The 13177-nt window shown below is 36.7% G+C and overlaps 1 protein-coding gene across 1 annotated transcript in view; it reads right to left on the reverse strand.

Annotated features, from left to right (window-relative positions):
- The window catches only part of ROBO2 (roundabout guidance receptor 2), a 434310-nt gene that overhangs the window by 140661 nt on the left and 280472 nt on the right, over window positions 1–13177 (reverse strand). Inside the window, exons 4-5 of the mRNA XM_070750263.1 lie at window positions 12058–12178; window positions 6731–6869 (exon numbers count right to left, since the gene is read on the reverse strand). Coding sequence (XP_070606364.1) covers window positions 6731–6869; window positions 12058–12178 — 260 coding nt within the window. The remainder of the gene's footprint in view (window positions 1–6730; window positions 6870–12057; window positions 12179–13177) is intronic.

Raw genomic sequence — 13177 nt, forward strand, 5'->3', positions numbered from 1 at the left:
ATAATTTGTTATGAAGGTTTCTGTTATCTTCATTGCAAATGACACATACCAAATCCCAGTGAAAGCATTAACTATATTTTCAATCCTCTTAGAAGCACTTTCTTCTGAAAGCCAGCATTACTTTTTGATATTGTAATTCAGCCTTTAAGCACTGGAATTTCAAACCTCCCAGGATCTCAGTTTATAACACACAATAGTGAATTTACTTTGAAGAAAATAAGAGACTCCACTGGTTTTTCTTTAATGAGCAATTAATGATTAAATTAGGCAAGAAATGGCAAAATTTTCAACATCAGCGTTTATTTTTAATAACCATTTCAAAGTAAAATGAACGTATCTTCTACTATTAATTTTCTGTTAACCAAAGATAGTATAATAATATCAAATTGAAGATTTTTTCTTAGCCACTACAGTGCTCAGAAGCTGTCAGGTTAATTCACTGTAAACTGTATTTGATATCTTTTCTGACATTCCATCTCACAAACACAGAAATAATATATTATCTTTGTCCCTTATATTGTCAAGGTTTAAACAACATTCTCTAACCTATTCTATTCCTTTCATATAAGAAATAAATCTCCTTGATGTATACTACTGAAAACCTGAAAACGGTATAGGTTTATAAAGACAAAACCTTTAAAGAGCTATGCTTAATAGCAGAAAAATATATATTTTTTTCTCCAGCTTTCATTTAATATTGCTCCTTATTATTATTTTAAACAGAAAATCTGCTCATGTGACCAACATTAAACATTTTTTCTAATTTATTTGTAAATGAGGAGGAGAATGCTACTCCATTCATAGCCAAATATAGTAAGCCCCGGCTCCTGAGTGGGGGAAATTATAAAATTCATAGCTACTCCATCTTGCCAAGGTTGAGCCTAATCCTGAGTCTCCTCTTCCTACCACCTTCAGACACTGCAAAAGAATCTTTATAACACTGTTTAGCTGATACAGGTGAAAATGTAAAGAAGGATATTATCTGCACACAGTCTGGATCATATCTAACTTTCTTTTTTGGGCAACTACCCAGTGGTGTTCTGTAGATGCTAAATAGGAACAAGGAAAAAAATACAGACATGTGATAACCAATGGCCAGATTCTATCTCTTGGCATGGATGGATAGATAGATAGATAGATAGATAGATAGATAGATAGATATGAGAGAGAGAGAGAGAGAGAGAGAGAGAGAGAGAGAGAGAGAGAGAGAGAATTATTTATTTGATTTACAGTGATCCCCCGCTCTTTGCGAGGGTTCCGTTCCAGGACCCCCCGCAACGAGCGGGTTTTCGCGAAGTAGCGCTGCGGAAGTAAAAACACCTTCTGCGCATGTGCAGATGGTGTTTTTACTTGGGGGCGGCGCGGGTGTTTTAAAACGTCCCCGCCGAGATGGGGGGCTCGCTAGCACCCCCCTAACCCAGGTTGGGGGTTCGGGGGTGTGCTAGCGAGCCTCCCATGTCGGCGGGGATGTTTTAAAACACCCGCGCGACTTTCCAATGAGTCCCGAAGACAAACGCGTTGTCTTCGGGACTCATTGGAAAGTGGCGCGGGTGTTTTAAAACATCCCCGCCGACATGGGAGGCTCCCTAGCACACCCCCGAACCCCCAACCCGGGTTTGGGGGTGTGCTAGGGAGCCTCCCATGTCGGCAGGGATGTTTTAAAACACCCGCGCCACTTTCCAATGAGTCACGAAGACAACGCGTTTGTCTTCGGGACTCATTGGAAAGTCGCGCGGGTGTTTTAAAACATCCCCGCCGACATGGGAGGCTCCCTAGCACAACCCCGAACCCCCAACCCGGGTTTGGGGGTGTGCTAGCGAGCCTCCCATGTCGGCGGGGATGTTTTAAAACACCCGCGCCACTTTCCAATGAGTCCCGAAGACAACGCGTTTGTCTTCGGGACTCATTGGAAAGTCGCGCGGGTGTTTTAAAACATCCCCGCCGACATGGGAGGCTCCCTAGCACACCCCCGAACCCCCAACCCGGGTTTGGGGGTGTGCTAGCGAGCCTCCCATGTCGGCGGGGATGTTTTAAAACACCCGCGCCACTTTCCAATGAGTCCCGAAGACAACGCGTTTGTCTTCGGGACTCATTGGAAAGTGGCGCGGGTGTTTTAAAACATCCCCGCCGACATGGGAGGCTCCCTAGCACACCCCCGAACCCCCAACCCGGGTTTGGGGGTGTGCTAGCGAGCCCCTCATGTCGGCGGGGATGTTTTAAAACACCCGCGCCACTTTCCAATGAGTCCCGAAGACAACGCGTTTGTCTTCGGGACTCATTGGAAAGTGGCGCGGGTGTTTTAAAACATCCCCGCCGACATGGGAACCCCCAACCCGGCTTCTGGTAGAAGCCTTCTCTCTTTTTTTTCGTGCGCTTGGCGAGGAAAGGCAGGCGGGGAGGAGGCGACGGGGCCAAAGGGGGCCGAGGGAAGCTCGGCTGCGGTCGAGAGAGAAACGGCTTGGGCTCGCCGCAAGAAAAAAAAGAGACAGGCTTTTAGTTTTGGCTGCGGGGGGAGGGAATCCCGCCGCAAGGTAAGCTTCGGGGCGGGGCGGGCGGGGCCCTTTTGTGCCAGTCGGGGAGGCGGTGGCGGCTGCAGCAGAGGCGGGCGGGGGAGGCCGGCCCGCCGGAGGGGCGATGCGGGCGGCGGAGACAGGCGAGGTCCCGGCCGCCCCCCGCCCACTTGGCCCCAGACCGGTGCAGCAGGAAAGGGACGGAGAAGGCTCACTGGCAGCCCTTGCCCATCGCCGCGCCTTCGCTTCCCCCCCTCCCCCGCTGGATCCGGCAGCGTGCTGAGGGGAATTGCCGCGGACTGGAGGCAGTGAGGCAGACCGGCTCCGAGGCGAGCGGCCGGAGCTGCGCCCTCCTTCACCCGCCAGGTGAGGCGAAGGCGAGGGGCGCGCGGCTGCAGCGAGGAGCCGAAGATCCGGGCGGGGAAGACCCAGGGAAGGTTCCTTCGTCCGCCTAGCAGCTGATCTGCTCGGCAGCGCAGCACCAGCGAGGAGCCGAAGATCTTCGGCTCCTCGCTGCTGCTGCGCTGCCGAGCAGATCAGCTGCTAGGCGGCCGCTCGAGAGCAAGAGGGGGAGAGATAGAGAAAGAGAGAGAAGGAAAGAAAGAGATGAGAGAGGGAGGAAGAGAGTGTGAGAGAGGAAGAAGCAACATAGAGAAAGAGGGGGAGACCCAGGGAAGCCTCTGCCCGGCGGGGAAACTCCACCATCTACGCATGCGTGGAAGGTTTCCACGCATGCGCAGATGGTGGAGTTTACTTCCGGGTTGAAAAATCGCGAATTACCCTGTTCGCAATGGTCGGGGACGCAATAACCGGGGGAATCACTGTATATGCTGCTCCTCTCTGAGGAGAGGAGTCATTATATCACTTTCAAGGTAAATGTCCATTTACCCTTTCTTTTTAGGCTGTGGATGTATTGTTTACTCTATTCAAATGTCAAGCCATAGAGGAATGAAGAAGGACAAATTTCATTGTTTGAAACACCTCATTTCAAAAGTGAATGCCAAATTCCTATCTTATCACCATGAAAATATATCAAGTGCTAAATTCCCACAATTTACATTCATCAGGGTATCTTTTCTTGAAAATTATCACTATAAATTCCAGCATGTTAGAATAGATAGAGGTAGATTTAATAACTAACCGTACTATTTATATCATTAATTGGAACAAAAACAAAAAAATGACTTGATAATTATAACCTTCATTTTGTTTCACTTGTAGAAGAGGAGGTAGAAATAATAATATGCTATTTTTGGTAGATTGCCCGGTGAAAAGCAAAAGGAAATGGAAATAGTCTGGATGGATAATGCAGAATTTCTTATGGCATTAATGATAGGAACTTTATTTATCAAATTAACCAGGGAGACTGTTCCATTTCACTTTATTCACACTTCCATTCCAAGAAAGAACATGTTTGCTAGATACCAAAGCAAAATGAAACCAGAGATCTCTTCTTAATTTTCCATTAAAACAGAACTGGTTCTTAGATTACCAAAATAATTATTTTATATAATAATGCATAACAACATAACATTTCATTGTAAAAGCAGGGCAAGTTGCATATTTTTAGTTTACCATGTTTTCTTGCATTGTTCTATTTGTTGCACTACAGATAATAAATTTAAAGAAATGCTGTTTCCTGCTGGTAGTTTACAGCTGTTGCTACCTTCAGTTCTCTTGTCAGTTAACAAGAAATATCTATACATCCAACATACAAACACCAATTGTAATTTCATTAAAGAGGTATTTACTGAGCCAGCTGCTCAGAACAGGAATATCCCACCCCCTATAAAAAAGATACTTTAATGATATATACAGTATTAAGGAAACTGACACATTCATTCTGTCTGAACATTAGTTCAAACAAAACTAGCCTTGCTATCATGTTCCATATAAATTGTTATTAGCGAATTTTATACATTCCAATCTGTAACTAAAAGTATTTTATTTCTAAGGGGGAAAACCCTATATTACTTGCTACCTAATTACAGTTATGCAGCTGGTCTCTTAGGCTTTGCTAGAAATTAGAAAACATGAAGTGCAGCACAAACTGTAATCAAATGTTATTAAATGTTAAGCCAAGGAAATGCCATCTCCACACCAAATATTTCAGTCTATAATATTGGTTCTGTATCTAAGCTTAAATAAAGTGGCACACTCAACACATAAGTCAGGTTGTATTTAACTGGAAGTAATTACAAATACTTTCCATCATTTATAGAATTCATTGCCCCTGAGTATAAATGTGTCAAACACACATTAAATAAGAAAACTAGTCATAATAATAAATCACTGAAAACTCATCAATATTCATATTGTTCACTTTACATTTTCAAAATGCTTTTAGAATTGCATTTCATTTCATAATGCAATGGTTGGAACCCTTCCCATTGCAGGAATCTACTATGGAACATTGCTTAACAGAGAGCCATGCAGTATCTCTTGAAGTAGTTAAGGAGGTAAAGGAGATAGAAAAAAACATTAAATAATGACACTGTCTGTTCCATTGTTGAAGAGTAATTATTATTATTATTAAATCTTCGCTAAGGTTCAATCAAAATGTGCTTTATTGTATTTTAAACTTTCTTGTTCTTTTACCTGCCATCAGATACTCAGAGACATTATTGTCTTTTCAGTCTCTAGGACAGTGGTTCCAAATGTGGGGCCCACGCCTCACTGGGGGACAGGCAATTTGATTTTTAATGGGGGCAATTGGAGCCTTGTTTAAACCAAGTTAATGGCCCTTTAGGCTTCCTCTGCATGTTTATAAAAAGAAAGAGTTATATTTCCAGAGAGAAATAAGAGCATGTTAAATTATAAATATTATATCCTTTTACACTATACTTTTATTAATACTTCATTTTCCTAAAGTATTTTCCATACTTGTATAGCATGTTCAGGAAAATTAGTTATGTAGAATTGGCTAGTTTGACTATTTAATTTATTTACAGTGTTTAATTTATTCGTATTATTCTTTCAACTGACATAACAATAAACCTTCCCTGGATTATGTTACATTCTCAGACTGAAGCATATAGGCTTCAGTCAAGTCCTCCATTCTGGAGGGAAAATATTGACTGATGATTGTTTAGACCAGGGGTAGCAGCAAAGTTGGCTCTTCTATGACATGTGGATTTCAATTCCCAGAATTCCTGAGCCACATGTCATAGAAGAGCCAACTTTGTCTACCCCTGGGCCACTAGACTATCTGGCAACTCCCTACAAAAGCGCTGGCTGTCAGACAGATCCTTTGCTGGATTGTAAATAGTTGCCAAATAAAAAGCTGTTCTTTTCAAGCCGCTTCTGTCTGCCTCTTTCATTCACACTATCTAACAGATTATGTATTACTTTATTTAGTGTGGTCAAGCTACTGTCACATCTGATCCAATCATTTTTAATCAAGTTATTAAATTTTATTTATTTTTATTTATTCATTAGATTTGTATGCCGCTCCTCTCCGAAGACTCTGAAGACACTAAATTTTAGTGAATTATTTAGTAAATCTATAAAAATGAATATCATGCAAGAGTGACATAAAGAAGGACAGAGATCCTATTCCTTTACTGTATGATTAAGGAGCATTTTCTGCTTCAGTTCATACTCCTGATCTGCTGTTAAATTGTAAGACTTCCAGTGGCACGTGACATTTTATTCAGATTTTCAGATTGGGATTAGAAATGTTTTCATTGTGTATATATGTCTTTGAATCTATTTTGACTACTGGAAAAACCCTTGTAGTTTTCTTGGCTTTTTGGAAATGATTTGATATTACAGTAATATCCTAGGCTGAGAGAGAATGACTGTCCACTCAACTGTCTTTGTGTCTAAGGTGAATCCAGAACTCCCACTCCCACATGTTTCTTTCCTGGTGTCTTAAGCATTACACCAAACTGGCTCTTGTGCTTTAATTTACACTCCTAAACTCCTAAACATAAGTGAACATTCCATTAACCCTACAATCAATCATTTTTACCATCAAATTTTATTGATGAAATTTCTGGGTGTTTGGGGGCCTGTAATGAGATCTGAAGAATTACTGCTTAACGGGTAAGTATCCCTAATTAAGAAACAGTATTTCCTTAAGAACATGTGTTCTTAATAATAGAAGTAAATAAATAATAGAATCCTTTTAACCAATATGCTTTTCCTGATTAACAGTATTTCATAAGAATAAGTGTGGCAATCCTAAAAGTGCTATTAATAATTAGCATTTTTCTTACCTTCCTCTTGGCAAATCGATGTCATCTTTCTTCCAGCGAACTGATGGCTGAGGATCACCTTGTACCTGGCATTTAAACTCAACAACATCTTCTTCCAAAACCACTTGATTGATTGGTCTTTTGAGAAATGTGGGTCGTTCTTGAAAACAAGAGTTCCACATTAAATAAGATGGCTATGTTTCATTTCAAATACTGAAAATAGTCCAGCCCAGAATAAATGTATTGCCTAGTGATTTATTTAAAAAAATTCCCTATTCTTATTAACAGTCATGAAGACTAATGTTTAACTTGCTTGGGCCAAGTTTTTATTTAATTTTAATGAGTTATTTCCAGTGTTTCCCAGATTTCTGTTTTATATACAAATAAGTGAGTGTTTTATATTGTACCATGAATGCTTTCCTTTTTAAATTTTTCATACCATGTAAGCCACTGAGAATCAAACGGATTGTAGCAAGATACAAAATAAATAAGTAAATACATACACCGATGACTACAAAATAAATAAGTAAATACATACACCGATGACTTTATATTTCACACAAATATAAACATTTTGTCTATTATTCGGCAAGAATATGTAAGTTACTGATTATTTTGTGGTTATATATTAGTCATGCAACAAGATTGTTCCATTATTCCAATTTATGAATAAAATGTCCAGAATAATGTCATTCAATTAACATTCCTTATATAATATTAACAGCTAGTTTGTTGTAATGATTAAAGGCACTGGGCTAGAAAATTGTGAGGTTCTAGTCCTGGCCTAGATAAGAACCCAGTTGAATGACTTTGGCCACTCATTCTCAGAAGAAGGCAAGGTTCAATCATTTCTGAAAATCTTGCCAAGAAAACTGAAGAAATTTGTTGAGTGCTCAAAGGCACATATTGTACATGCACAGACAACAATATCAACTGGATTTAAATCAGATGCACAATATTTTTATAATGTTAGCCCCTCATTGGATAAAAGAAGGCAATTCTCTAAGTATACTTTTTTCATAGTGCAGCAATGCTAATTTAAAAAAAGACTGAAAAGCTTTTTTTTTAAATAAATAAATGCATACATACAAACATTTATTCATACATACATAATGTAACCATACAGGAAGATTCAGCATGCAAATTTAAATAAAGATATATATTCTATATTAAATAAATTATTTTTTTAGATTACAGCTGAATCAATATATCTTACTACCGCCCAAAATATTTCTATGCTAAATAATAGAAGCCTTAGAGAAGAAATGCATATAAAAGAGATCAGAAGATATCATTTTGTCACTCATATGGACTCTGGCTTGTTATAAATAAGCTTTATAGCAATTTTTCTCATATACTTGATTAACATATATAGGCAATCCTTGATTACAACTGTAATGGAGCCTGCCCATTAGGATTGGAAGTCATAATAGCCATTAAGTTAAATGCCTACTTAATCACTTGTCTTAAGAGAGTCCCATCTCTTCTCTCCCCAATATGGTTGATTAATGTGTGGGGGCACTGTGACATCCCAGCAGTTGGTCATAAGTGCAAGCAACTTTGGGGCAGTGCAATGGTCATAATTTCAGGACTGTGTCATAAATAGCTTTGGGTTATCTACCGCAACTTCATACAGTTACTAAGCAACTGGTTATAATTTGGGGAGTTCATGTATATCAAAGTTTAGGGTATTAATGGTACCTGACAATCACGAGAGAATACATTAAAGAGAATGCATTAAATACATTTATCAAAAATTGCTAACCCAATAATATTTCTTTCAAATAATGATGAAGAATCATTATTTATTTTGTTTATTTAATTACTTAATTCTTTCTTATTAATTTGAATATCTGATACTTTCCCATGTAACTTAAGTAAAAGGAAAGAGTCACATTTGAAATAAACTGAACTGTCAATGTTTATTGAACAGGATCTAAGCAAATGACTGTGGATTTTTATCTTAGATCAAATGAAGCTTAAAGTCATCTATACTGTACTTTGTTTTGTTCCAACACACAGAATGATATATAATTATATAATTTCACTCTGATAGATCGAACATCTACTATTTGTCAATTTTTTTCTCTAAACTAACCAGGACTTCCTTACACCAAAGTCCCATAGTCATGAAAAAGTTGCTACTGAAAGCTGACATAAACTTTTGGGTGAATGTGTGGATGTTGTGGGTGAATGTTGTCATATAGAAACACAAATATACAAAGTACACTTTAATAAATTATGACAATATCCCGAATGCTGATGAGATAAATATGGCAGAAGATGTTTCATGCACTCAATCATTCCTTTTAAAATATGGCAAGTTTAAGAACTTAAGTTTAAATAATTTAATAGAATATTATTCATGAATAAAAGCAAACATAACATAAATTATATGTTTTGAATCAAAACCAACATATTTTCTTTAAGCTATAAGAATCTGAAAAATTCAAAACTTTTTATCTTTACAGCAAACACTACAAAATATTATGAATATCTACACATGTTTAGAGTCTAGATTTAGCCATCCTTTGAGCAACAAAATTGCTCAACGACATTGATTTTAATGAGTTTATGCTGATTAAATCTGAACAGCAACTATAATAATAATTATGTCAGTAGAACTGAGAATGGAAATGCTTCTTGTTAACACACAGGAAAACACATGCAATTTCATTTCAATATTAACTTGTAACGATTACATCAGTAACTATTTTTATGATACTGTAATCTTAATTTTGGGTAGAATGGGGGCAACTGGATGGAGCTGAGCTTTTACTGGCTAGATGCTCTTCCTGATGCCTATGTGGATGAAAACAACATATTTTAATTTACCTAGTTATATACCTATGATTATTTATTAATTATTATTGCTTATTTATGAAAACTTCATATATGATTGTAATTTTGGTCTTCCTGCATACAATATATTCACTGAGGTCCTGATAACTTTTTACTTTCTGTTACTCATTTTTACCAGAGGCTATGCCTCAAGCTAAATTCCTGGTATGGTGACCTAGATACCAGTTTCAACTGATATGCTAGATTTAATTTTAGATACTGGTAGAAAACATTTTAAAACCAAAATAAAAAAATACATCATGCAAATGTCTAAAAGCCCTGTATGTTAAGAAAATAACTTATACATTTAATATTCACTGTTTTCTAATTCATTCGAATTTTCTACACATTTCCAGTAAATCTTGAGTAGCTTATTCTGCATCTGTTCTGTATCCAGATAATCTTAATTTCTTTTTCAATTTTATTTTTAGAAGATGGTCATTATTTATAGGAATAGTTTTCTAAAACAAGGAATTGAAACCAATATAAAAATGATCACATCACTTAGTTATTTGAGACAGACTATTTTTCCGACTTTGTATAGACAGACTTAGTATAATCTACCTAATTCAGTTTCCTGTAGTGTTACAAATATTTTTTCTATTAATCATGGAAAGAATAGAATGAAATGGAATGGCATGGAGTACAGTAGAACTAATATTAATAAACAATAAAATTTGAAATTTCTATCAGCTGGGGTAATACTTTATCAAATACAGTTGATAATTTTTAACAAGAACCAATATAAGCAATCAATTGAAAATGCCATTTTTGGTTTAATTTCTGTGTTTTTATGTTTTAAAAATTAATTCCTAGACTTTTATCACTAGATTTTGTGAGAAATAGTTTGCACAAAGTAATTGATGTAATGATAATATTTATTATTATTTTTCAACACCAGTGTAACATGTTTGAACTATCTACCGTATATACTCGAGTATAAGCCGACCCGAGTATAAGCCGAGGCACCAATTTTTGCCACCAAAACTGGGAAAACGTATTGACCCGAGTATAAGCCGAGGTTAGAAAATGCAGTGGCTACTGGTAACTTATAAAAATGGAAAACAATAAAATTACATTAATTGAGACATGTTTTAGAATATTTATTTTAAAGAAAACCAGTAAACTAGCTCTGTAAATTTAAAAGAGGGTAAACAAATTAACAATATTAACAATAAATTAAAAAGTAAAAAAAGTAGCTCGATCAGGAACAAAGCTAAAACCTAACAGTTAAAATCCTTCAAAACTGGATTCCTTCTCATCATTAATTGGATTTACATTATTGTTCTGTTTTTATATATGCTGTGAGCCACCCTGAGTCCTTGGAGAGGGATTGCATACAAATCCAATTAAATAAATAAACAAACAAACAAACAAATAAATAAGTGTATCCAAAGAAGAGCTTCAGCATTAGCTGCTGTGAGGTTATCAGCATAGAAAACCAAATAGATAGATAGATAGATAGATAGATATAGATAGAAAGATAGATAGATAGACAGACAGACAGACAGAAAAATAGATAGATAGATAGATAGATAGAAATAGATACAGATAGATAGATAGATAGATATAGATAGAAAGATAGATAGACAGATAGACAGACACACAGACAGATAGAAAAATAGATAGATAGAAATAGATACAGATAGATAGATAGATAGATAGATAGATAGAAAAATAGATAGATAGAAAAATAGATAGATAGAAAGATAGAAAAATAGATATATAGAAATAGATACAGATAGATAGATAGATGATAGATAGATAGATAGACAGATAGATATAGATAGAAAGATAGATAGACAGACAGAGATAGAAAAATAGATAGATAGATAGATAGAAATAGATACAGATAGATAGATAGATAGATAGATAGATAGAAAAATAGATAGATAGAAAAATAGATAGATAGAAAGATAGACAGATAGAAAAAGAATTCCTGTCTAGCTCTGCCTCATAACACATTATTAGATCCTATCCAAGCAAGGACAGCAACTACCACAAAATACCATTTTTTAAACAGTTTAAATCCTTTCAAAGGAGGGGAAGGAGAATCTGACAGCAGGGGGCCTTTTTAATCCGACTAAGGACAATGCAGAGAGAGCAAAGAATAGTTACTCACCATTGCTTTTCCCCCCTCTCGGTTGGAGCAAATGGCTGCCTCATTTGCTTGAGGCAGGGAGAGGAACTACGGCGTGCCAGAGGGGACAAAAGCTGGTTCAAGCAATGGCGCCCTCGTGTGGTGACTTTGTCAATGACCCGAGTATAAGCCGAGGCTGTGTTTTTCAGCCCATTTTTTGGGCTGAAAAACTCGGCTTATACTCGAGTATATACGGTAAGTAGAAGAGAAAAATGTAAAAGCAAAATGTAACAGTTTAATAATGGCATATTTATATTAATAAATAACGAAATAAGTATTTCAGGACACTTATTATTTAGCAAAACTTCCAAATAACATTGACTGGGTGAGGTGACAGAAACAAGAATGTATTTTAGAATTCCTTTACCAAAAACAGTAAGTTCTGCAGGATCACTATCCCGTTCTCCCACCATATTTGTGCCGACACATGTATACATTCCAGCATCACCTTTTCTCGTATTTGAAATCATGAGCTTTCCACTTCGTATCTATTATTAAAAAAATTAAAAAGATAATTTGTTATGCACTTTGGAATTTTCTCTGAGATACCTAGAAAGAAATAACAATAGTGCTTAATTTTAATTTATTTAAATTTAGAGGACTGCATTTGAAGGAACAATAATCATGACAAGTGGGTAAAATTTAGTCTAAACATCTGGCTGACTGTACAATGAATACATAATTTAAAAAGTGCTCTGAGACCTTAGAATTCAAACAGTCAAGACCTGTGGCATAATTTACCAGGCTTAAAAATTGCTGATAAGAAAGACAATAAAGTCTGGATAGTGAAGATATGTACATTGTTCTGAGTTTGAGTTTTACCCAGTGTAATGTTTTGAGTGTCTATGCAACATTTCGGTGAAATCACATTCACCATCACCAGGCTGAAGTCATTAGCTTAGTGCTGCTTTGAATATAGTTGAATATATATATGTTTTTTTTTCTGTTGGATGAGGCCACAACAAGGCCGAAATAGTACTATCGTAGTCTCCCTTAATTTTAAAAATTCAGCAAAAATAAGTACGTACGTACGTACGACTTACACACACACAAACACATACATACATACCACTATGCTGCAACAATATATATAAAACACTATATATGCTTATCTTAAGTTCTTGGAAAAACTCAAAAGACAAACAAAAATGCCAATCCAGTCTGAAATCTGGTTGTGTGATGAACCACCACCACCATCACTACTACCACCACCACCACCATCATCAAAGGGAACATACGGTTGAAAAAATAGTTGAAAATGATCAGATTAAAACATTGTGGGACCTTTAAATAACACTGAAACTTTCAAATAACATTGAAACAGATATAACTGTTGTTGAAAAGGGAAAAAAATGTGGATAATTGATATGGCATTATCAGGGGAATAACATAATAAAAGACAAAGACATAAATAAGATCACAAAACATGAAACTGAAAATTTATGGTGTAAACTGATTGTGATAGTCCCAGTAATTGGGGGCATACC

This window comes from Erythrolamprus reginae, chromosome 4 (genome assembly GCF_031021105.1).
Source record: "Erythrolamprus reginae isolate rEryReg1 chromosome 4, rEryReg1.hap1, whole genome shotgun sequence".
NCBI classification, from domain to species: domain Eukaryota; kingdom Metazoa; phylum Chordata; class Lepidosauria; order Squamata; family Dipsadidae; genus Erythrolamprus; species Erythrolamprus reginae.